The 25,503-nt window shown below is 41.8% G+C and overlaps 1 protein-coding gene across 2 annotated transcripts in view; it reads left to right on the top strand.

The window, feature by feature from the left end:
• Nucleotides 1-24,542, top strand: part of PHKA2 (phosphorylase kinase regulatory subunit alpha 2) — a 42,449-nt gene extending 17,907 nt beyond the window's left edge. The window contains exons 15-32 of one of the 2 annotated variants that reach the window (XM_062603835.1): nucleotides 1,700-1,809; nucleotides 4,006-4,150; nucleotides 4,623-4,701; nucleotides 5,590-5,753; nucleotides 6,379-6,552; nucleotides 7,711-7,799; nucleotides 8,692-8,825; nucleotides 9,123-9,279; nucleotides 10,819-10,898; nucleotides 11,463-11,541; nucleotides 11,667-11,796; nucleotides 13,679-13,780; nucleotides 14,307-14,425; nucleotides 16,316-16,363; nucleotides 18,238-18,405; nucleotides 19,993-20,046; nucleotides 21,390-21,590; nucleotides 23,845-24,542. In XM_062603835.1, the coding sequence (XP_062459819.1) occupies nucleotides 1,700-1,809; nucleotides 4,006-4,150; nucleotides 4,623-4,701; nucleotides 5,590-5,753; nucleotides 6,379-6,552; nucleotides 7,711-7,799; nucleotides 8,692-8,825; nucleotides 9,123-9,279; nucleotides 10,819-10,898; nucleotides 11,463-11,541; nucleotides 11,667-11,796; nucleotides 13,679-13,780; nucleotides 14,307-14,425; nucleotides 16,316-16,363; nucleotides 18,238-18,405; nucleotides 19,993-20,046; nucleotides 21,390-21,590; nucleotides 23,845-24,018 (2,207 nt within the window). In that variant the 3' untranslated portion in view covers nucleotides 24,019-24,542. The remainder of the gene's footprint in view (nucleotides 1-1,699; nucleotides 1,810-4,005; nucleotides 4,151-4,622; nucleotides 4,702-5,589; nucleotides 5,754-6,378; nucleotides 6,553-7,710; nucleotides 7,800-8,691; nucleotides 8,826-9,122; nucleotides 9,280-10,818; nucleotides 10,899-11,462; nucleotides 11,542-11,666; nucleotides 11,797-13,678; nucleotides 13,781-14,306; nucleotides 14,426-16,315; nucleotides 16,364-18,237; nucleotides 18,406-19,992; nucleotides 20,047-21,389; nucleotides 21,591-23,844) is intronic. The other variant, XM_062603834.1, reaches the window with a different exon arrangement.
• Nucleotides 24,543-25,503: the final 961 nt, after the last annotated feature.

Below are 25,503 nucleotides of genomic sequence, written 5' to 3'. Positions count from 1 at the left end.
TTTTTTGTCCTGCAGGAACTACTTGCACAGAGAAACTGGCTTTAGAAAATATGCCTAGAAATAGACACAAAAAACCCCAAATGTCGAGTACTTACGGTTTAAGTCTGGAAATAGCAGTGCAGTTGCTGTTCTACCAACACACACCTGGGAGGTTTTCTGCTCCAAACCAGGGAAGCTGTGCTGCTATTAAGGCATCTTTGGGTTGTCAGGTTCTTGCTAATGTTCCTTCCAATCCTCAGTTGAGTTGAACTGCTGAAGCACTCTGTGTTGCAAACCAAGAAGCCTTCAGGGCTTTTCTAAACACAGGACTTCAAACATGTTCCAGTTCCTCAGCAGTGGCCCTAGAGGCCTGTTTTCCTCAAAGCCTGGCAGTTGTATAAAATAAATACCCCAAGACTCTGACTAGTTCTAGTTGTTGAAAATATTTTGATAACGTGTCTCTTTTGATAATTCTTGCTGGAATGAAGGTGGTATTGGTAGAAAATTTGTTACATGTATTCCTAATTGAATTTGGTTTTACAACTTTAAGCATTCCAGCAACTCATAACTCAAAATTGTGGATGTTACTACACAGTAAAATTGATGTGGGGTAAATCAGCACTGGTGCATTCCTTTGCAGTGTGGACAAGGGGAGCCATATCATGCTTCTCTGTCAGTCAGGAGCATGTTCCCATGGCAGTGTGGTTACAAATAATGGTGAGGGAGACCATGAGACCATGGGATAGGTTTGGGGTTGTTTTTTTTTTGTTGCTGTTGTTGGGGTTTTTGTTGTTGTGGGGTTTGTTGTGTGGGGTTTTTTTTTTACTTTTAACAGAAAGTTGTTAGGATGTTTTCAAAGAGAAACTTATCTGAAGTGTGAACTTTACTCTCCAGTAAATTCCCTTTCCAGTAAAGGGGAATTTCAGGTGATGTTTTGTGGAGAGAACCTGTCTCTATCAAAAAAAACTTTATACAAATGAAATGTTTGCAGGGCTTTGCTGAAGCTTACATTTATTTCATAATAATTCATAATAGCTTTCTTTCAGTAGTGGGGAAATGAGTAGGATGACTTAGCATGTTGGTGCATTGTTTTTAACAGTGACTTCTCTGGGAATTTCCACAGTGGTATTTTTTTCAGACACCTGGTTGTTTGGCTCATATTCCTTGACAGATAGAGTCAAGTCAGCTCCTGGCTGCTGGAGCAAGGAATGCAGTGGATTATTCACAAATAAGCCCTGCTGAAAAAAGTGGAATTTATTGGGTTGATGAAAAGAATGAAGATCTGTCTTTGTATTTGGATGTACTTTGTATTTGGACTTAGCCCTCTGTGGGCAAGAGTTTTTAAGGTTCTACAGTGAACTGTAATTCTGCAATTTCAGCACTGCAGTTTCTGTTGTCTGTTGATGGCCTTGTTTTTGAAAGGGCATACCTCATGTTCTTTTGGTAGAGAAACTTCAGGTGCTAATCAGTGCCTGTAATTAAAAGTCTCAATCCCATGGCCAGTGAAGCCAAGATTTTTATTTTCAGTTGGGCCTTTGAAGAGCTCCAGCTATTATTTTGGTGGTTGCAACAAAATGGACCAGTATGTAGCATCTCACTCTCTTACCTGTCTTCTGCCTTACTGATATCAATGAATGATCTCCTTGTCTAAAATGGTTGTTGTGGAAAAGCACACAGGAAATATTAGGCGAGACCTTTTTTCTCTCTCTTTTCTTCACAGGCCGGAACAAGAACATGAAATTAAGTGGACGGCCACACCGACATATTGGAGTGTTGGGCACCTCCAAGCTGTATGTGATAAGAAATCAAATATTTGCTTTTACCCCTCAGGTGAGCATTTAAAGCTGATGGGGAAATTACTGCTTACTTAATGGCTAATCATTAGCGTAGCACTTAGCTTTTACATGCTGTCACTCAGCTGTAGGTAGAACAGGGATGATAAAGCAGATGTACTTTTCTCTGGGTTTTTTTTTTAATAGCATTGGATGATCAGCATGGTAGGAGTGCTCTGTCATACAGAGTCTGGCTTCTTTGGTTTCTGGTGTAGGAGAACACAGCAAACCAATAGTACAGAGCTGTTACTGAACTCTGCCTGAACCAACATTCTAGCTAGTGAAGCAGTTTCTCCACAAGTAGGTCACTTAGTGTATCTTCCTACAATTGCCTTGATGGAAAATTTAGTTTCACATATGTGTGCCAAGTACTGTGACCCCAAAGAGACTAAGATGTGATCTGTTCATTATAATGTTAAAATGGTCAATAGGGCTGACAAAGGAATGTTCTGTCTTTATTTTTCTGAATTAGTGCTCTTATTTGTATATTTAATGAAATACGACATAGTTATTCCTGTAGACTTGTTCTAGCAGTTGGTACTAAAAGGCCAAGGGGTCACCTACTACAAACATGCAACTGGAGCAGGATATAGAATGCTCACACCCTCCTATATAGATGCCTGACTAATGTAGTCCTCAAATTCCAGTGGAAGACATGTTCAGTGAATTCTATAGATGGCTTCTGCAGTCCTTCATGATGTCCAAACAACATCAGATTTACTGCAAAAAATGTGGATCCACCTGAAATCTTGCCATGTATCAAGTACTTATTGACGTATTCCAAAATGGCATTTATCCTGCTGAGTTAAACTAAAATTTCCGTAACATTTTTGCTTTGATTTGTAGCCAGACATTTTCCCCTAACTTTTTTGTTGAGGGGAGTGGAACTAATGTTTAATTTTGCCTTCCTAAAGTTAGCATTTAACTCATCTCTGTTTGATCTTGACAAATGTCCACAAATTTTGTGGGGTTTTTTAGTTTGTATTTCATCCTGTTCTCTAATTAAAATATTGATTGAAAATATTGAAGCGTGGGGCAAAGGCTGACCCCATTAAGATACCTTCTCGTTCTGAAGAAATAGTTAATAACTACTATTTTGAGAACAATTTTTCAAGCAGTTCTGCCTCCTCACGTATTTTTTTCTTCAGCTCATTAGTGTGAACATTTGAAAGTTGAGAGATGTCAGCCACTTTCCTGTACCTACCATCTGGTTACTCCCAAAGAAGCAAACTGGATTCATTTGCTGAGATTGGTTTTTGTTATGATTGTTTGGCCATATTGCTTTATACTTTTGTAATCATCTTGGCATTCTCAAATTGACTTTGTTTTCCTGTGCTTTCAGGCACTGGCATGGGCTTGACTGGTCTATGTTATCCTGGCTCTTCCTCTTCAAAGTGTGTTTGCTTCTCTCTGGATTTCTGGGACTTTTTTGTCTTGAATTATCAAAACTAATTGCAAGTGGCTCAGGGATTTATTTGGCTAGTTCCTTAAGTTCTGGGGAGTAATTCCTCTGCACTTTGTCAGCTTGAATTTACGTGCTCACCCCTCCCCGAGACCAGTGTCTTTCCTTAACCTTTTTGTGGCTGCTTTGTCATGCTTTCCATTGGTTGTCTACCTTTTTTGGTTTCCAGCTCCTAAAGTAGCCAAATAGTCTCTTACTGTGATTCTTGGCTTTTCTCTGTAGTGGGAACAGCACACTTTACCACTGTACATTTAACGTACCGTTTTTACATAGTAACTCCTAGCTTTTGTGTATTCAGCTTGACTTTCAGATTGTTCCCAAGAGACATACAGGTACCAGTTCCCAGTCCTCAGCATGCACTTAAGTCTATTTATTGGGTTGGATGCTATTGTTAGCTTTTTCTTCCACATTTAGAGTACTTCCATCTTCCAGACCATAGGTTACTGTAATTCATCACTGGGAAGATTCTACTTCATGGGTGTGATTGATTCCTTTTTATTTGTATGGCTTACTTCTTTCACAGTCAGCCTCCGAGTGTAAGAAAATGGTTTCTGCTGAAGCATGGATTTCTTTTTCACATTCACAGGCCTTATTAGGTTAATTCATGCAGTCTTTGTTGTGCTTAAGAGTAGCTTACATGGCTTTTGTAAATGATTTAAAGGAGGACATGTAAAAAAAAAAAAAAAAAGAGTACTGACAGCTACTCATATGCTGTATTTCTTTGTTCTCTAGTTTACTGACCAGCATCACTTCTATCTGGCTCTAGACAATCAGATGATTGTGGAGATGCTGAAGATAGAGCTGGCGTACCTCACTTCTTGCTGGAGGATGACAGGGAGACCAACCCTGACATTTCCCATCACCCACACAATGCTTGGTAAACCCAGTTTTCTGTGTTTCAAGCAGAGCAGATTAAGGCAGGGGGAATAGGATGGAAGCCAGTTTGAGAAGAGACATTTCAAAATCTGAATTCCAATATCAAAAGTGCAGTGTAACTTCCTCAAGTATGTGCTGAATTTGGATGATATGTTAATATTTCACTTTAGTTTTACTCTCCGTTTATATCCTTGCATCTCCTCATTATCTCCATGCTATTTCTGTCCAAAGAAATGCGATAGAAGTCCCTTTGGAACTTTTGTAAAGTGGGTTGGGTTTTGTCTTGAGAAATCCCCTTAGAACTTGTTTGTTTTTTTGTTTGCTTGTTTGTTTTTTTTGAATAAGCTAGTATTGATAAGTGATTTAAATTTGTCAGATCTACTTTGTAGAAAACACCTAGTAATCTACTTTATTTGGACATGATAATTCAAAATGTGTTGGTAAGCTTAGACTCTTCTAACATTCTTTTTCAGTTGACGGTGGTACTGACATTCATCCTGCAGTTCTTGCCAGCATAAGGAAATTAGAGGATGGATATTTTGGAGGTGCCAGGTAATGTCAGAACCCCCAGATGATTCTTTCTGTGATTTTTTTTTTTTTTTTTATTTTTTTTTTAATTAAATCATATACAGTCCTCAGTTTTGAACTTGTGATAGTACGCAGACCTTGCGCTAGAACTCTGCAAAGAGTTTCAGCTTTAGTTATGTGTCAAGCAGATGGTAGCTGGACCTCACATGCAGTGCACAAGATCTGTCTCCAAAAGGGGTACCATCTCTGACTGCCATTAATGAATAAGGAAAAATGAATGTCAAACTCTTGGAAATACGAAAACTTGGTCATGGCTGGTCTTTTGGTTTTAAGATGTAATTATGTTTCACAGTTATTGGAGATGTTTTAAACACAAATTGCATGTTGTACTTGTAAGCTTATTTGTTCCATTTATCCGCATATAAGAGCAATTTACTATGATGCCGCAGTACCTCCCTGTTCTCTTTCTGCTTGCTCTCTGACAATCAGTATCTTCCCCCAGTAATCAGATACACTTTCTGGTTCTTAGCAGCACTGCAGTTTGGTGTGAAGATACTGATATTTGTGGGAACTTCTCAACCCCAGGTTTTTTATACATTATCCTTAGAGTTTAGGTCTTTGTTCAGGGTCTGTATTCATACATACAGCACGCTGCATAATTAGACTTTGAGTTAACACCTGTAGGTATCTAGAGCATTAAGTACTCAGTTAGATCTGCTACTCTTGTTTTACATTTGTTTTTCTCACTATCAGTATCTGCTGCTTTGTAGTTACCAAGGGTGGATTTAACAGTTGGTCTTATAAATTTTGGAGGAGCTGTTGAAAACTCAGGGAGTATTACTCTGATACTCAGTATCAGAATGGTACTTGGTGTGTATTTGCTTACTTTTTGGTGTGTATTCTTGTTTGCAGAGTGAAGATAGGCAAGCTGTCAGAATTTCTTACCACCTCATTTCATACGCATCTGAGCTTCCTGGATCCAGACTGTGATGTAAAACTGTTCGATGACCCTAATGAAGGCCGCAGGAGTCCCGACAGTGAATATGGAGGCTATTCAGCAGATTTCTGTGAAAAAGGTAGTGGGTTTCCACATTTTCTTTCTTTTTTTTTTTTCCTTCCTAGGTTCTATCAACAGAGTCTATTTTGTGCATAGTTGATAGTCACTTGTTGATAGTCACTCAGGTTTCTTGTGTGTCAGTCTGAGGACAGTACTTGCATGACTTAATTTGGAGATGGAATTTGTGCATATTCCTCCTACATTCGTAGTATGGTGTTGAACAGTAACTGCTGCAGTAAAGCTGAGTCTGAAGAGTCAGCAGATGAAGACTGTGTGAAAGAGGCTAGAGGGAGGAGAAGACTGAGAAGTCATAGACAAGAGCTTGTATGGAGGAGATGATAGGCTCATAGACTCATTTTGGTTGGAAAACACCCTTGAGTCCTGCGAACTACTAGAAAGATAGAAACACTTTAACTTCCTTTCAAAGGGAAAACCAACTTCTTAATGTAACTGTTTTCAGATTCAAAAACTGCTTTTTTTTTTTTAATTTCCAACTTGTTCAGCTTAGAAATCTCTTGCTTATGATGTTATTGCAATTTTGTGTGCCCTTCTATATAGCAAGCATAAAATGGTATGTTTGAAAAAGAAAACACTGGTAAATTATGATCTTACCTTTAATAAACCTTTTATGTATGTCCCACTAGAAAGTCAGGATGAGCTGGATCAGTACATAAATGATGTCCTGCAGAGTACAGCACTGAATTCATACCTGCCTCCAACTTCAAAGACTGCAAATCAACCACCTGTGTTCAGTGCAAACCATTCCACAGAAGAGATACTGTCAATAATGGCAAAGACAAAGGGCTTGGAAGTTCCAGGTATTTCTTCCTGTTAGCTATTCAATGATAATAATAGAAAGTGTGGTTTGGGTGCTAAAAGGGGCAAGTTCAAGTATTTCAAAATTCTGCTGTTTAAAAAGAGCCAGTGTCTTGAGTACATTGTAGTTATCAAGAAATAAGAATGAGTCTGAAGCTGTTACTGTTGTTTTCCCTAGTCTTGTTGTATACGCAGATAACCTGCTATGAAATGTAACATTTAATCAAGGTTAATGGTATGGAAACTGCTACAGCTTCTCAGTTGGATAGAATTTTAGAGCTCAAGTCAGAGAGTTCTTTTTCTTTTTTTTCTTTTTTGTCACTTTTTACACAAAGGCAGACAAAATGTATTTTCTTATTTTAGTAAAGTTGTGGTGAAGTGAAATGTTTCAATGCCAGAAAAAACATAAAAATGCTCACGTATTCTCTGAATTTGTAAGAAAAAATGGAGTAGAGAGGGAGGACAGATTCTTAATTACTGTAGATTTTTAATAGACTGATGTGAGGTTTTACACCAAAATAGTGCTTTGACTGAATTTGTAAATAGATTCCAACATATGCATTCTTTTATATTTTGGTATGTAGTATTCAATGCCTTGGTTAAGGGAAAGCTTCCATTAACTTCAGTGGAAATTAGTAACTTTCAAGCTCTTTTGTTAGTCTTTTCTCCTATTTTTCATATGCCACATCATCTGATCCTCTATTGAATTCAACATACGAAGTTAACAGAGAATTAGCCTACATTTAGCGTTACCATTTTAATTATGATACCTTACCAGTTAGACCATTTTCTCCAAGTACTTCCTGTTGAAATGTTTAAAACCCTTAGCAGGGTCAGGTCATTGGGCTGTAGGATTTCTGAGGCATAGGCTGCCATAAGAGATACCAGTTCAGCATGTAAAAATCTCAGGCACTACATGCTCATCTTGGAAGCTCTTGGAGCAAGCCTGCAAGGAGATAAGGTTCAGAATCTGATCTTGTCCAGGTTCCACGCACAGGATCTCAGAAGTTTTGCCTCTGTATTTTGATTCTTGGCGGTATTTCTGTTGTTTTAACCTACTACAGCTGCTTCATGAAGGTGGTTTTGATTTCTCTGTTACTGAAACAGACTTTTTTTTTTTTTTTGTCTTTTTTTTTTTTTTTTGTGGTTTTGTTTTCCAGCTGTGTCTATGTCTCTGCCCACTAAAGTTCTGAACACACACCGGAAGTCTCTGAATCTTGTTGATAATCCCCATTTCTTTGAGACAAAGGTAAGATGTGGGAATTTTCATGCTGTTTGTCATTTTGGGACCCAATACTGCGTTTTTTTCCTGTGTTTCCCAGCCAAACCCTATAAACGTTCTCACTTTCCTTCACAGACAAGACATTCTGCCTGAGGCACCAGATAGCTACTCCCTTGTTTTGGAATTTATGTCTTGGTGACGTTTTCTTGATTAAATGGACATTATCAAGTGGAAAGTTTTTAACTGTGTGTGCAACATATATAGGTGCCTATTTTTAAAGGGCAAAGATTAAGTCATTGTCTTTAGTTCTAACTGAACACACAGAGAAGAATGGGATGTTCATGGCTTTTAGAGATGTTCTCCAAGCAATGATACTTATAGTAATATCTGGGCAGGAGGGGAGTGTGTGAAAGGGCAGGTGTCCTTACGGCACTGATCAAATCCCACAGCAAGGCATGAAGCTTGGAATATTTGTGATGGAAACAAATGCATTCACAAAGCACCACATATATACAGGTTAGAGATGGTACTCAAAAAGCCCTAAATTGTTTCAACTAAAAAGAGGTAGTATCCTTCCACTTTTCTCTTTACAGGTGACAGCAAATGACAGGAAAAGCATGCACATAATTTGATTTCCTTTTTTGACAAACTTTTTCTTCATTTTGTCCAAAAAATGGCTTTTCTTGTTGATTGAACCAAGACTAGAGACAAAGTTCCATTCTGGGTGTTGTGTTTCCTGGGGATCGATCTCCTTTTCATGTCTGCAGTAGCTTGGCAAGAACTATGTGATGTATTTCAAGTGCAGAGTTATGTTGCAAGTCTGTTATATGTTTTTAATGGGTATTTACAGTTTGAATTTGATCTGCTACTTTTTTTCAGGATCATTTCTGATTTTTTTTTCATCCATCTTTGTTACCAGGACCGTGGAAATGTTTTGCACTTATCTAAAGATGCTCGTGGTGATCTGGATTGCAGGAAGCTTGTTGAGCAGTTGAAGGAATGTCCAACGCTCCATGATCAAGCTGATATCTTATATATCTTGCATATACTAAAGTGAGTTGTCCAAGTATAAACTTCAGCAGCTATAAGTCTGGTCACAGCTATTGACCAAATAGTCACCTATAGGCTCGTGGCTAAGTGAGTGCTCAAGTTAATATGGAAGTTCCTGGTACCAAACGTTTTGTCCCACATATAGCTGATCTCTGGTGAAGGCCCATGTCCCATGTACTGCTTAATACAAAAATATGAGCAGTTTGATCAAAGTCAGGCTGCTGCTTGTTTGTTTGTTTGTTAAGGTTAAGCTGTATAACATTTACCTGATGACTTAGCCTTCTGTGTCTTTTCTGGCAGAGGTGCTAACTGGGACACAGAGCTGGATGGACAGTACGGTGTCACTGTTCATTGCCTACTCAATGAGCTCTACAGAAAGGCAGGCCTCAATCAAGAATGGGGATTAATCCGTTATATTTCTGGCATACTCAAAAAGAGAGTGGAAGTCCTGGCTGAGGTATGACATACAAATAATGCTGGTTCAGTTTCCTGCCTAGAAACTGAGCTAAAACTACCAGTTTGCTGGTGGAGCTTGTACTTGCCCTTCTTCTGGTCTTTACTTCACAACATACGTAGTGCAGCATTTTTCAGTAAATACTGGTTGCTTTTCTGATCTAAAATCTTACTATGACATTTCTACCTTTCATCTATACTGCAGACTCTGCTAGTGCTGGCACAGGCTGAGAATGTCACTCTGTAAATGATTGTGAAGACTTCATCCCATCTCTGTTAATGGGAGAAGCTCAGTTACGTGATTTGAAAGCTGTAGTTGTCATTGGGAATTGTCTATTGCTGTTGCAGTAGCATGAACAGTTTAGGAGCACTGCTATGTCAAGGTGCTAGAGATGATACAAAACACACTGCTGATTTCCATCCTATTGGGCAGACAGTCTGTTGTGTGCAAGGATGTTCGGATTAATAAATATGTTAATGCCTCTAAAATTATTAGTTTTAATAGAGAGACTATTAAGTAGTAACAAGAAAGATCCACTGTAAGGGTACAGATTTAATTTTGAACATTACAAAAATGTTTCTTCTCAAGTACTCTAAAGTATTTGTTTAATTTCCTACTTAGCCTGACATATTTCTGAATAGAGCTCTTTGTAAAATTCCTGGCCATTTTCAAAGCTTTGACTGTCACACCTAGGATGCCCTATTTTAGCAGCAGTCGTATCTGCAGGAAGCAATTTATGATAATCACGCTGCATGGTACTTCATTAAGCACATGAATTTTTCCATCCTCAAGACATGATGGATGAGCAGTACAGACAGGCTCACAGGCAGCTGTGTATGTGCAGTTGAGAAGATACTGACAAAGAATTGGGGATGAAGTGAGTAGAGATGATCTATTTTGTTCCATGTTAAGCGAGGGAAACCAGACTTCAAAATCAGAGGATCCTTGTTCTGTGAGGTCTTTGGTTCAGGATGCTAAAACAGGTGAACTGAACACCCACTTTTAAAGGACATCGATGTAAAAAAGTAAACACTGTGGATCTAAGGCAAGCATCTATTTCAGAATGTATCAGGGTGCCTAATTCAGAAATGTGATGCAATATGTTCCGTGTTTGTTTGTTCTAAGAGATATGTTAGTACTCCAGATATTTTATTTTATTTTGTTTTATTTTAGCTAATACTGCCAAGTTCTTCATTGATTAGAAACATTTTTTGTCTTAAATAAATAACAAATGTTTATCTTATGATAAAGGATAAAGTCCTTTATTGATCAGCCAGCCCCACTGGAGCCCCTAATCGTTAGCTGCTGATTTCAATGAGTCTGGGAGCAGGCTTTCAGCCTGGGCAGACTCTCATAGCCCTGTTGACCTCAGGGGATCTTTGGCAACTAGTTAACAGCATTCTGCTGGATCTGCATGTCTGGTAATTAATAGAAATGCACTTAAATATTTGTAAAGGAATAGTTTGTTTTGGGGAATTAAAAATGGTTTCACTTCAATGTGACTCAGAGAAAGGTCTTTTGCTTTCTGTCCAATTATGATAGGCATGCACAGACCTCCTGTCACACCACAAACAACTTACAGTGGGCCTACCACCAGAACCCCGTGAAAAAATCATTACCACGTAAGTTGGAGCTCTACCTTAATTACAGAAGCGGGCTGCCCTTCATCTTCCTGCTGGTACTGTTCTGTTGCTATTATCACAGAATCATAGAATGGTTTGGGTTGGAAGGACCTTAAAGTTCATCCAGTTCCAGCCCTCCTGCCATGGACAGGGGCACCTTCCACTAGAGCAGGTTGCTCGAAGCCCCAGCCAGTCTATCCTTGAACCCTACCAGGGATGGGACATCTACAGCTTCTCTGGGAGGCCTGTGCACTGCCTCACCATCCTTGTAGTGAAGAACTTCTTCCTAATATCTAATCTGAATCTCCCCTCTCTCAGTTTAAATCCATTCCCCCTTGTCCTGTCTCTACGTGCCCTTGTCAAAAGTCCCTCTCCAGATTTCTTTTAGTCAAAAGTTGGTTTAAAATGTATTCCTCACCTTCAGAAGGAACTGTAACCACACAGGCAAAGCCGTAGGCACCTTTGTGGCACACGTGTTTTTAGGTGATTTGGTTCCAGTGCTTGTTCAAGAGGTTGATAGCAGGTGCCTGAATAATTGCTAACCATGGTTTAACTTTTTTGTAGCCCACTGCCACCTGAGGAGCTCATAGATCTGATTTATGAAGCCAGCGGCCAAGACATCAGTATAGCAGTCCTGACGCAGGTAGGTAGCATGTGTAAAAAGGGTTCTTTCAGCTGTGCCCAGTGTGTCACCAGTGTTTGCTCTGTGACTGGGAAAGCCAAGAGGACTCACTCTGAATGGGTGCCCTTATGGATTTGTCCTTGCAGGAAATAATTATGTACTTGGCGATGTACGTCCGGTCACAGCCTAGTCTTTTTGTGGAGATGCTCAGGCTCCGCATTGGTCTGATAATTCAGGTGATGGCCACTGAGCTGGCCCGAAGTCTGAAATGCTCAGGTAAGAGCAATTTTATCATAAGGATACACAAAGAATTATTTCTGCTGCGCCACAGTGGTTGATTTTTCATTTAAATGTGTTAAATACTTTGATTAACATCTCCATTCAGCATGCACAGCTACAAGCTTCAAAAATAACTTACCTTTCTGGCTTAATGAAAGATTCCTGTCTCACAATCCCACAGTTATTCAAACTGAAGTGGTTATTAAGTACTTCATTACCATGGCTTTCAGTAAGTGTAGGTCATCACATTGCACATCTGTGTGTATTTCAGGACCCAGTGCCACCAATATCAATGAGCATTAGGACCTTAGGTGTCTTCTGAGCATTTGAGCCTTAATTCATAGTTCTGGTAGTTTTTATTTGAAGTAACTGCTGATCTGCTTCTTATGTGTAAGCCTTTTCCATTTGAATGTGCTTAGTTGTAAAATATCTGCTGTTTAGAATTCAGCTAGTGATGTGTTATTCTGTCAGCATATTAGTAAAAAAACTTACAGGCCCCCAGGATGTTGCATATGCCCTACAAAAACTCAAGTAAGTAACAAACAAGTGGTGCAAGGCAAAATATTTTAAAACTCATTTTGGAATTGAAATTTAAAAAAATTGAAACTAGAGAGAGATCTGAGGATGATGATAACTGAAGAGAGATCTGAAAAATCACTGAAGGATTTTCCTTATTGACAGGGGTCAGAAGTCTAAGAAGGAGCAGTCATGGAAAGTAATCAATGTGACCAGTATATAGTGAAATGCTGCCACTTAGGAGCATGATCTGGGCCATATTTTTGTGGCTCAGCTCTTGCTACCATTTCTGATGCCCTAGCACACCCTGAATGGGGATAACTTTGTGGAAGCAAGTTTCTGGTCTCTCCCTAGTTTTCTCCCTCATGGAGTGAAGAGGGTGTCCCTGGTAGTTGGGTTAGATGGAGCCCATTTTGGATTCTGCTTCTCTCTTAACGTGAATTGGTAGCTGTTGCTGGGAGTAGCAGGTTTCTCCCTTAGGAGAAGTTTACAAAAGGAGCCAAGTAATTTTCATAGAATCATAGAATAGTTAGGGTTGGAAAGGACCTTAAGATCATCTAGTTCCAACCCCCCTGCCATGGGCAGGGACACCTCACATTAAACCATGTCACCCAAGGCTCTGTCCAACCTGGCCTTGAACACCACCAGGGATGGAGCATTCACAGCTTCCTTGGGCAACCCATTCCAGTGCCTCACTCACCCTCCTTTTCTGGGATAGAATTATAGAATAGAATCATAGAATGCTTTGGGTTGGAAGGGATGTTCAAAGGTCATCTGGTCCAACTCCCCTACAATGAGCAGGGTCATTCTTGACTAGATCAGATGGCCCAGAACCACATCTTGTATGAAGAGCATACAGAAGGTGCTGTCTCCCCCAAACCTGTAGCTGAACAGTGCTTTCTTTGTTCACACTTCAAAGTCTTTTTCCTGGGGTCCGTTTTGTTATTCCTTAGCCTTAAAATACAACAACCCTTCCACATGCATGCATTTTGTTATGGAATAACTGGTTCTGTAATTTAGTTCTACATGTCAGCTGCAGTTGGGAGATGGCTGTAATGCCTTTCCAGTTGATCTTGCTTTACAAAGGAACAATTGCTTTCTCATCATCAGCTTCAGTGAGATTTCAGACAAGTTCCAGCATAATATCCACTAATGCAAATAGTATTATTTCCATGCAGTGTTTGTTCTTTAGTCCTGAAGTGAATTTTCTTTGAAATGTGACTCTACAGATTAATCTTTCAGAGAAAGCTTTAGCCACAAAGGTAAATGTGACTGAACTGCATTCAGCAGCAGTTACATAGGTAAACAAGGTATAAACCACCTATAATGATGCTTGGGTTTTCTTCTTTTGTTTTTTAACTAGGTGAAGAAGCTTCAGAGAGTTTGATGAATCTAAGCCCCTTTGATATGAAAAATCTTCTACACCATATTCTCAGTGGAAAAGAGTTTGGAGTGGAAAGAAGCTGTAAGTTGGTCACTTGGGTACTTGTGTGTGTTAAGTAAGAGCTATAAATATAAAGTTAGATTGTCTTGTAAGTAGGTTCTCTCAGCATGTAAAATACAGTTACAGGTAATGTATTAATTTTGGGTGGCCAATACACCCACTGGTGTATGTTTGCTGTGGAATAAACAAAACAAATATAATGGAAGCTGTCTTGCACTGAAATACAATTGTATCCAGTTTTCAGTGATATGTAGGCAAACTTTTAAAATTAAAACATTTTATGTGATCAGAATGAAAACCATGTAAAGGGCACATCTAACCTGCATGCAGGAAGTGTGTCTAACAAGCAGTGGCATGCAACTGTCTGCTGGGTTTATTCTTAGGCCCTCACAGATTCATTGCAACTTTGACATCTTTTAAAGCTATGATTGCTCTGTGTCTTGGAAAATCAGGTACTGATATCACAGTGTGGATCTTTAGCTCTAGATACAATGTCATCTGTTTTTCTGCCCCTAGAATTTAAAAAATGTCCATTTGCTTCTTTTAGTGCGACCTGGAGATTCCTCTTCATCCAGCCCTTCAATTTCTATTCATGAAATGGGGCATTCTGGAGCAACCAAAACAGAAAGAAGTGGTATTACTAAATTGAAGAGTGAGATGACGCAGGTGAGGATTTTCTGTCAATGCTCATCCGAAAATGCAGCTATGTTATGTTTTGTTCTTGGTAAAGGACAAAATTTTCAAAAGATCCTTTGATTTAAAGCTGATCACTAAATAGAAGACAGTAAAGGATGTTTCCTCCAAAAATGTGCTTTCTTTTCTGTTCTTGTTTCATATGCTGAATATAGAACATGAACAAACTCAATTGCAGTCATAATACCAAGTTTAAAACAGCTCTTACTTATCTTTAGCTAAGGAAAAGTCAGATGTTCATTCTTGTACTCTGCCCCAGTTGCTGAAGTGGTCCACATTCCTTGTGGAAAAGAGACACTTGGAAAAGAACTCTTGATGGCTTTGGTTTCTCTATTTTGTGTCTCTACTATTATCTCTTTCCCTCTACTGTTATTTCTTTTCCTCTAGACAAATAGGAAGGTAGTGGTCAAATAAAATACATTTATAAGAGTGGTTCTATTTTTTCAAGCTTGGCTTATTCAGCTGGAGAAGATAAGGTCCAGGAGGACCTTGTTGCAGCCTTTCAATATATAAAGGGGGCTTATAAGAAAGATGAGGAGATGCTCTTTACAAGGGCCTGTAGTGATAGGAGAAGGGGCAATGGTTTTAAACTGAAAGCGGACAGGTTTAGAATAGACACAAGGAGCACATTTTTTTTTATTATGAAGGTGGTGAGAAACTGGAACAGGTTCCCCAAAGAAGCTGTGGATGCTCCATCCCTGGCAGTGTTCAAGATCAGGTTGGATGGTGCTTTGAGAAGCCTGGTCTAGTGGAAGGTGTCCCCACCTGTTGCACGGACTAGATGATTTTTCAAAGTTCCCTTCCAGTGCAAATCATTCTGTATTAGAAACCTATTTTTTAAAGGCCCTCTTAACAAGTAAGCCTGTTTCATTTAATCTGAGACCATTCCTGTAGGTTACTAAGGAGGTATTTGATGTTTTCCTTTGATTGTATGAAACATATTTGATCAGGAAGCCTTCTGAAAGGAGTGGTATTTCTGCATGGTCTGGACACAGAGCATTTGATGGTGACAGTAAAGGTCTGTTAAGGATTCTTCATAGGACATGGTAAGGCGGTGAAGCAAAGGCACCTGTGTTTGAGCCATGCCGTGGTCAAGTGTCGTGGTATGGCTGTGAAGGTGCTGATAGCTGTAGCTGCTTTCCACTGGCCCTGAAGTGACTTTGGGGGTTCAGCCTGAGCAGGGCTTGAAGCCCTAAGGCAGGTGCCTGACTTGAAGGCCTTTCCAGGAAGGAAGAGGGACTAGGCGCTAGGTGGCAGCATTATTTTAAATACAGAGGTGTGCCTGAGCTGAAGTGTTCGGACCTTTATTGAGGTTGGAAATGCAGTTCCTGTATTGCTTTTGCATTAGATAGAAACCTGGTGTTTTGAACAGAAGAGGAGTTGGCTGGTTTTATTTTTATTTCCCTCACCTTGCCATTCATGCTGCTTTCTGCCACATCTCATTGCATTCTCTGAGTAATGCTCTAGGTACTAATTTATTGTCATCTTGGCTGTGGGGGGATCAACTCTGTGTTACAAGGAACATTTTCAAGCACCTGTAGGAACACCTCTGAACATCAAGCCTTTGCCTGGGCCTGAACCATTAACACTGGTTTGGGGTGGACAGTTACAGAAAAATGCTGCAATTCTGAGGTGCTGCATTCACATTTCAGCAGAATTTTTGCCTTGCAGCTGTTTGTTTAGTGCTGCCCACCCAGCTGGCAGCCCACAGACTTTCTGCAGCAAGGTGACCTTTCTTTCCTCTGAGTACCCAAGCTTATTCCCTGTTTCTTGTCTTCACACATGTGGGTTACTTAACCTTGTTTGCCTCCTGTTCTGTCCCAGCTGCCTATCTATGTGTTGGTGTCTGGCTTTCTTTTGTAGTTTTTTCATGAGGGCCGCTCCATGTCCAGCAGCATGTTTGCTTCCATGGTAAAACCCTATCTGCAGCTCTGCCGCTGCTCCTCACCCTGTGCGTGTGTGCAAGGCTCTTAGCCATAGACCTCTCTTAGCCATGTGACCTCTCCTGCATAAAAACTTGTTTTCAAACCCTACCTCTTTGTCTTGTCCATCTTCATTGGGAACCAATTCTCATTGGTAATCTTTTAATAGAAGTTGAGCCTTGCATTTAGATCCACTTAGTTCTTTTGAAGCTTAAGTTGTAGCAGATAAAGCACTATAGCAGATTTAGCTACTTGATGGTGGATAATGTTACAGGTGTCATCAGTATTTTAAAGTAATGTAGCTCTGATAAATGCTGGCAGTCTCCAAGGAGAAAGGAACCCACAGTAGCTTCATGTTGCTGAGACAGGGTTTTTATGGTCCTGGGTATCTCCTCGTGCAAGTCATCTTCTTTGAAGGCAGTGAAGTGTAGCTCGTCTTAAGCTCTTGCTGTTAAGGAAGATAATTGTTTCAATATTTTACCAATGGATACCTTGACAATTTAAAGTAAGTCTCAGGTTCTAAATCCGTCACATAGAGTTAGAAAGTTTGCAGCTATGTGTGCACTTTGAACAGGTGATTGTGGATCATGGCTCTCTGTATCTCCAGACTTGCTGTGTGGACACCTCCGAAGTGTCTTAAATATACAGCTGCAGAGCACCACTAGCCCTGTGGCCTGGCCTGACACCTGCCAGGGTGCTTGCTGTTCCATCTCTCTTCTCGCATACCAGTGCAGAAAGGCAGGCTTCAGCTGTGTGTTTGGTTCAGGTGCACAGAATTGTTCAATGAGACTTTGCTTCTCTGAACCACCTGAGTAGCCAGATTAATTATTTTATGCAGATGGATTTCTTTGCTTTGGCATCACCTGCCCCTGCTGACCTGCTTAGCAGAATGGAGGAAGTTCTGTCTTGGCCAGTGTGCACCGGAAAAGAATGGCAAGCATCAAAACATCAAGGGGACACCACCTATGCCTCACTGATACCAGTTGTGTTCTTACTTGCTGGTCTTTCTGCAGAGCTCATCTGTGCAGAATCAGTGAGCCTACCCTTCACAAACATGCAGTTTTCAGTTTATTTTCCTTCTTCCTAGTACTTTGCTGAGGTGGTTTCTTAATCAGAAATGATGATATTTGAGACAGGGCTGTCAGTGAAGTCCTTTCTGGGCTGAAAGTAATAGGTGTGCAAAAAGGAACATGGAAGCAGAAGAGTGCAGTCTCTGGGAGTGCAAAAAGTAGGCAAACTGAATGTGTGGGAATGGAAACGAATTTGGTGGTGGTGCCACAATTTTGAAGGTGATTTACTGCCTAATTCAGTGCCAAAGTCTGGTAGAGTAAAATAATAGAGCAGTAGTGACAATAAAGGTAACAAGACTGATACTTAGAGGGAGGCAGGCATGATGATTACATGACCACACTAAGTTAGTTTTTAGTCTGCTTACTTGAATGGAACTTTTTACATGGAGGCCCTCTCTTGCTGGAGTCACAGACCCTTTGGTTCTCTTACAAATCCAAGTGAGTCCAGCCTTCCTGCAAATCCCACCATCTTGCACACCAGTGACACTGCCCTGACAGCCAGCTTATGCTGTTAAAATAGTCAGGCCTTGTGCTGAGCAAAGCAGTGACGTTTACTGGGTCATGTCTTGTTGAACTGCTTACCTGTTTAGTTGAGAAATGATCGAATTATTGGGGAAGTGAAGCATGTGAAGGGGAGAGGAAGGGATCAATCCTGCTCCATCACTTTGTGTGATATGATAGCATGTATTTTTTCCCTTCTTCTGAGGTAGCATTGCAACAGAATGATACATTCACCAGCAGTAGCACTTCGGGTGTAGAAGGCAACTAACCAAGGCTTTAATGTTTCTTACAGAGGAGCAGTACTCCGTCATCTCCCACTAGTGCTTCTCCTGCTGGCTCCAGTGGAGACATGAGCTGGGGTGACAGAAAAGGGCAGTGGCTGCGCAGAAGGAGGCTTGATGGTGCTATTAACAGGGTTCCTGTTGGCTTTTATGAGAAAGTGTGGAAAATTCTTCAGAAGGTAAGCTGGCAGCTGTGAAGGACAGGAAGCAAGCAAGCTGTATGGTAGTTTGGGAAGATGGTAGTCCAGAGGTGGCATGTTGCTGGGAGTTGAAGTTGGTCTTCAGCTGGAAAACTGGTGGAAACTAGTCACTAGTAGGAGTGTGTCTCTCGAGCATAGAAGGGTTCCGTTACCACAAGTTCACATGTTTGTTTGGAATTGTGTTTTTTCTCTGAAATCACTGGCACTTGAATTTCACCTGAATGATTCTGTTCCACCACTGTCTGTTTTCCATCACCCATGGCCTAATGCAAGTTGTGGTCAGGGCTGTGGGGCACTGCAGGGCAGTGTGGTTCCTGCACTCCAGTTCAGAAGGGCTGCAAGGAGTGAAGTAGGAAACTACTGACTCTTTCAGAATGTCTCAAGATCTCTTGCTGGCGCTTCTGAGCTGTATGGCATTCTTAACAGGTTGGGTTGTTTTTTCTTGTTTGGGGTTTTTAAAGTGAAAATAAGTCCTTGCCAGCCTTTGGAGACCAGGGGCATGGAAATGTGTTGAAGCAGCTCTCCAGGAAGGACTTGATAGGAATTACAAGTTTTTACTCATTTCAGAGTGATTATGCACCAGTTCAGCTGTGCTGGATGAAAGCCAGCTCTGAGCACCTTGCAGCACTGAGCAGTTCATGCCCACACTTTGGGGAAAATGTGCATCACCAGCTTGGGTTGATTTTGGTTATCCTTCTGAAATCACTTATCCTTAAGCTGTTAGTGTTGATGTCAGCCAAGATGAGTCATATATGACCCTGCGGCTATTTACTAATGGGATCTTTCAGTAGAGTGAGCATCACTTCTGTCCTGACCTAATACAATAGCTGGGAGTATCTCAATGTTTTTTTCTGGCTATTGAAATCAGTTGTGCTTATTTATCTTCAGTATTTCATCCTTAAACTCTTCGGAGCATTCATAAAACCTCTCTCTTCTGGGTGTGTTTTTGTACCTCAGGTACCCAGATGTGTCACTGCTCAGCCTGCCTTCTCACCAGTTAGATTTTGTCACTCTTTCCTCGTATACAACTTCGTATTCCTAACCCCACCTCTCCCCCACTCTTGGTGGCCTGTGTCCAAGCACCACAACATGTTGACATCCTTGAGATGCACTGCCCTGGATCTGAAACACTTAACTAAAAGTTGTTTTAGTGAAACTGAAAAATAAAGGTTCTCCCTTCAGTGGTCTGTTGTCATGCTTTTGCATTACCTTTTATTTCTACATCCTTTCCCACAGAATGTTCTCACTGATCTGTTTCCCTCCTTTGTGTGCCTCTTGCTGTAGTGGCTCTCCAAGTACTTTCCTCCCCTTCAGTAGCTTAGCTGATCTGGAGCACAGCACGCTCTCTACAGTGTCATGTCAGACTATTTTTAATGTTTGCCAGGTTATATAATAACTTCCTTCAGCAAAGGTGAAATAATATTTTAAGCAGATTTTGTTGGTTTTGTTTGGGTTGTTTTGAGTGTTTTTTAACTGAAAGTTGGCACATGCCGTCTTAGTGCAGAGAAGCCTCAGATTTACTGGCAAGAACTGTAATTTCTGATCATTGTCAAAATGTTGTTTCAGTGCCACGGTCTGTCCATTGACGGATATGTCCTTCCTTCTTCAACTACCAGAGAGGTACAGTAAAATGCCAGCGATTTTCTAGCCCCCTGCCTGAAAGGTTTGGTTTGACATTGCAAGGTGCAGTGCGGCTGCTCTTGCAGATCCTTGGTTTTAGGAAGGATATAAGATTGGGGCCTTCCTCCAGAACCTCCACCCGCTTCCCCGGAGCTCTGCAGCTGAGTTCCTGCCAGTCAGGCCTGGGAGTGGCAAGCTTCCCCTTTGCTTAGCCTGCTCTCCGCACACCTTCCCTGACCCTGGGAGCTCACAGGGCAGTGCTTGAAAGAGTGTGGCTGATGACCATCCTTCGGGCAGGCTGAGGGGAAGCCACAGCCTGGCTAGAATTAGGCAGACCCCTTGCTTGCCACTTTTTAATATGCTGCAACAGCAGCCAGTATATTTTGGCATCACAGTCTCAAAAGTAAGTATCAGTTTAGAATGATTGTTTCTAACCAAAGCTTTGACTCTTTAAATCCGTAACATTTCCTTACATTTTTTTTTTCCTTAGTTGAATTGCCACTCTGTCTTTAGGCACTCTGGCAAGTTTTGAATTTACAGTTGTAAAACAACTGCTGGGAACAGTAATCCATCAGTGCAGAAGCCGTGCTTGTGTGCCTGAGACTGGTTTTCTGTCTGGTTCCCTCAGATTTGTCTCTGGGTTACTTTTTTGTCTGAGGAACAGTGATGAAAGCTGACAAGAGAAACTGGAATTTTCTGCCAAATTTACACTTCTTTTTTTTTTCATAATGGAGAGCTTTATTTATCCCTATTGTGTAGATAAATGGGCTTATATTTTTAGCCTTATATTTTAGCCTGTCGGACCTTGAAAGTGTCTAGTTTTGCTATTTAAATGAACAAGGACAAACCTCCTAAGGCAGCAGCCTTTCACATTCACCCATAGAGCAATGCCAGTGCAAATGAAGCTGCTCTGCAGACAATACAGCTACACCTGTGTGGAAAAGCATTCAGGTGGTTATTTTTAAAACTAAGCAGTGATTTTTGGCTTTGCAACTAACCTGCGATGCCAGAAATATACTTACAAGGCAGAGTGCGTCAGACCGTAGCATGAGGAGCAAAGAGTTAATTTGCTAGCTAAGCATCCGCCTTCCTGTGTGTAACTAAAAAGTGTGGGTGATTGGTTGCAGGGCTGGAAGAGTCTTCTGGAAGTTTCTGAACTGTTTGCAGGGCCTAACAACACGAAATGCTTCTGTAAGTGCTAAAGGCACACAAACATTTTGTTCACTTTGGCCAGCCTACCCTCATGTGCAAAGAGGAGCCTATGTTTCAGTGCTTGCAGGGTATGATGAGCCAGGCTTTGGGATTTACCAGTTTTTCTTCCCATTTCCACTCAAACTTGCTAGATGACACCGTGTGAAATCAAGTTTGCTGTGCACGTAGAGTCAGTGCTGAACCATGTACCCCAGCCTGAGTACAGGCAGCTCCTGGTGGAAGCCATCCTTGTTCTCACGTTCCTCTCTGACATCGAGGTGAGCAGCATTGGGGGCATCATCTATGTGGACCGAATCGTGCACATGGCCAATGACCTCTTTCTGCAGGAGCTGGTGAGTTCAGGGGGCAGTGGTGTGAAGCCTCCGTGTTTGAAAATTGTCCTCTGCTCCCTTTTTAATGTGTGTGGTGACCTTGACCTTACCCATATTATAGAATCATAGAATAGAATCATAGAATAGTTAGGGTTGGAAAGGACCTTAAGTTCATCTAGTTCCAACCCCCTGCCGTGGGCAGGGACACCACACACTAAACCATGTCATCCAGGCCTCTGTCCAGCCTGGCCTTGAACACCACCAGGGATGGAGCATTCACAACTTCCTTGGGCAACCCATTCCAGTGCCTCACCACCCTTACAGTAAAGAACTTCTTCCTTATATCCAATCTAAATCTAAACTTCCCCTGTTTAAGTTTTAACCCATTACCCCTTGTCCTGTCACTACAGTCCCTAATGAAGAGTCCCTCCCCAGCATCCCTATAGGCCCCCTTCAGATACTGGAAGGCTGCTAGGAGGTCTCCACGCAGCCTTCTCTTCTCCAGGCTGAACAGCCCCAACTTTCTCAGCCTGTCTTCATACGGGAGGTGCTCCAGTCCCCTGATCATCCTCCTGGCCCTCCTCTGGACTTGTTCCAACAGTTCCATGTCCTTTTTATGTTGAGGACACCAGAACTGCACACAATACTCCAGCTGAGGTCTCATGAGAACAGAGGGGCAGGATCACCTCCTTTGACCTGCTGGTCACGCTCCTTTTGATGCAGCCCAGGATACGGTTGGCTTTCTGGGCTGTGAGCACACACTGAAGCCAGCTCATGTTCATTTTCTCATGGACCAACACCCCCAAGTCCTTCTCCACAGGGCTGCTTTGAATCTCTTCTCTGCCCAACCTGTAGCTGTGCCTGGGATTGCTCCGACCCAGGTGTAGGACCTTGCACTTCACTTTGTTGAACTCCATGAGGTTGGCATGGTCCCACCTCACAAGCGTGTCAAGGTGCCTCTGGATGGCATCCCCTTCCTCCAGCGTATCAACCAAACCACACAGCTTGGTGTCATCAGCAAACTTGCTGAGGGCGCACTCAATCCCACTGTCCATGTCAGCGATGAAGATGTTGAACAAGATTGGTCCTAAAACTGGCCCCTGAGGGACACCACTCGTTACTGGTCTCCAGCCGGACATTGAGCCATTGACCACAACTCTTTGCATGCGGCCATCCAGCCAGTTCTTTACCCACCGAGTGGTCCATCCATCAAATTGATGTCTCTCCAATTTAGAGACAAGGATGCTGTGTGGGACAGTGTCGAACACTTTACACAAGTCCAGGTAGATGACATCAACTGCTCTACCCCTGTCCATCAGTTCTGTAGCCCCATCATAGAAGGCCACCAAATTGGTCAGGCAAGATTTGCCCTTAGTGAAGCCATGCTGGTTGCCACCATGCACCTCGTTGTTTTTCATGTGCCTTAGCATGCCTTCCAGGAGAATCTGCTCCAAGATTTTGCCAGGCACAGAGGTGAGACTGACTGGTCTGTAATTCCCCGGGTCATCCATTTTCCCCTTCTTGAAAATGGGGGTTATATTTCCCTTTTTCCAGTCATCGGGAACTTCACCTGACTACCATGATTTTTCAAATATGATGGCCAGTGGCTTAGCAACTTCATTTGCCAACTCCTTCAGGCCCCATGGGTGGATTTCATCAGGTCCCGTGGACAAGTGCACATTCAGGTTCTTAAGATGGTCTCAAACCAGATCCTCTCCTACAGTGGGCCCAAGGTCTTCATTCTTGCAGTCCCTGCATCTGCCTTCCAAGACTTGGGTGGTGTGGTCAGAGCCTTTGCCAGGGAAGACTGAGGCAAAGGAGTCATTAAGAACCTCAGCCTTCTCCAAATCCAGGGTATTCTTCCCCTTACAAAGACAGACCGAATCACTGATGTGTCTTCTGGAAATATGTTTGGAACGCTAATTTAAGAGTTGTGGGAGATTCAAAGGGAATGAAATTATAGTGGCTAACAAGCTCTGAAGTAAGTGGGTAGACTGAAGTGAGGTTTTGCTTTACCAAGGCATCAGAATTACCAATATGTGAGTATTCCCCCCAGAAAGACAAAAATCTCAGCTGTTACATGTTCCTCATTTACTTCCACTTACCCAATTAAAAGTCATGTGGGTGCTATAATAACCCTCATTAAGGTTTTCATGAGGGAAAGGAGAATTGCTTTCAGTATTCCACACAAATGCAAAATCATAGTTTGGTGGGGTTTTTCCAGTAAATAAGCATGCACACCTAACATTCCCTCCTCTTTTGCTTGTCTTTTCAGAAATCCTTCGGAGCTACTGGTAGTATCTTGGAGAAAGATGTAGCCACAGGAATTTGCCACTTTTTTTATGACAGTGCTCCAAGCGGGGCCTATGGCACCATGACGTACCTAACAAAAGCCATAATTATTTATTTACATGATTTCCTGCCCAGCACAGGCTGTGCGATGCAGTAAGCAATGCCTTATGCGGGAGGGAAGGCTCAGCAGCTCCTTCTCCCTCTTTCACTGTCATGAACTTCTGGTTTAGTTGCTGCATGTTTGTGTGCCGTGCACTACCTCAGCATTTCACACTGGTTGTCATGCTATGTGCATGCCTCCCTGCAGGGGACAGGTAGGTGGGATGCGGCCTGGGTTTAGGGGGGTGGGTGGGAAATAACAAATACTAAGGCTTATTCTGCCCAAAGTGCATCAATGTAATTCATATTAAATTAGCAAGAATTAGAGAATTCTGCCAAGGGGAAAACAGGTTACACTGTGGAGATCCTAAGGCATAATAAAAGGAAGGAGCTGTAGCTCGGGCATAAAGTCTCCCAAATAAGGGAAGTGATGGAATTCATTAATTTTTTTCCTGCTGCGTGTAAATGTACATCATTGTGAATCACTAATGCACAGTGTGAAACACCCAGGGAAATGTAAATTGGAGGCCTATGAATAACTTGTAATAACCAGGTGATATTTCTAATACACATTTATTCTGATTCTCGTCTCATTTGCACCCAGTCAGTACAGTGCTAACACTGGCAGATACAAATATCTTGCAATAGCCACTGATTTAAGAGAATGGCCTCTTTCGGGGAGCTGCATCTGTCTTTAATCTGAGCCAAACAGCTTCTTTCCCTGCATCCCTGAGGCTTTGGAGGCAAAATCTCAAGTCTCCAGATTCTACAAGGTGACAGAGAGTTTTATGCCTGTAATCCTTTCCTCTGAATGGAGCAAGATAAACCTCTTCCACTCCAGCACCCTTTCCAAGTCCCCCGGTCCTTTCCCTTGCAAATAGCCTCAGAGTTAGGAATGGCAGAATTGCCGCCCTTCCAGCACAGCTGGAATTTATGGAAGGCTTTGATGTTTCTCTTCTTTTTGGTTTTTTTTTTTTTTTGTTTGTTTTTTGGTTGGTTGGTTGGTTTTGGTTTGGTTTGGGTTCTGGGTTTTTTTTGGGGGGGGCGGTGTTGTTTTGGTGTGGGGTTTTGTTTGTTTTGGAGGTTTTTTTTGTTTGTTATTATTTTTTGGGGGGTTATGTTTTTTTGTTTTAATTTGAAGTTGTACTTGTCACATGCAGTTAGGGCTGGGCTGCCTTGAACTCTTTCTTCAGACATCTCCCATGTTAGTGCCTGCTCCTTGAATCTATCCACTGGAAACCAGTTTTTGAAGAATAAGTGTGTCCTGCAGGGAAATGGCTCTGTGGTCATTTAATCTGACAACAGAGGTAGGCTGCTTCTGGAGTTGAAAACACTGCTGTACCCCAGGTGCCATCAGCCAGCATGCATCCGGCTGACAGCTTTGGAAAGCACCTGTAGCTGTAGCCTCCCTCAGCAGTGTGGAGGTGGGCTGGCACGGCCACCCTGTCAGCAGAGAGGGTCAAAGTGATTCTGTCTTGCCAGGGAGAGTGTAAAAGAACAGATACGGCCTGTAAAAAGTGCTTTCTGTACTAATAATAAACGT

The sequence above is a fragment of the Pezoporus occidentalis genome, unplaced genomic scaffold, assembly GCF_034315485.1.
Source record: "Pezoporus occidentalis ecotype Australia unplaced genomic scaffold, CSIRO_AGI_Poc_V1 ctg81, whole genome shotgun sequence".
Taxonomy (NCBI): domain Eukaryota; kingdom Metazoa; phylum Chordata; class Aves; order Psittaciformes; family Psittacidae; genus Pezoporus; species Pezoporus occidentalis.
The sequence above is the reverse complement of the archived record's forward strand: the minus strand, read 5'-3'. Positions and strand labels throughout refer to the sequence as shown.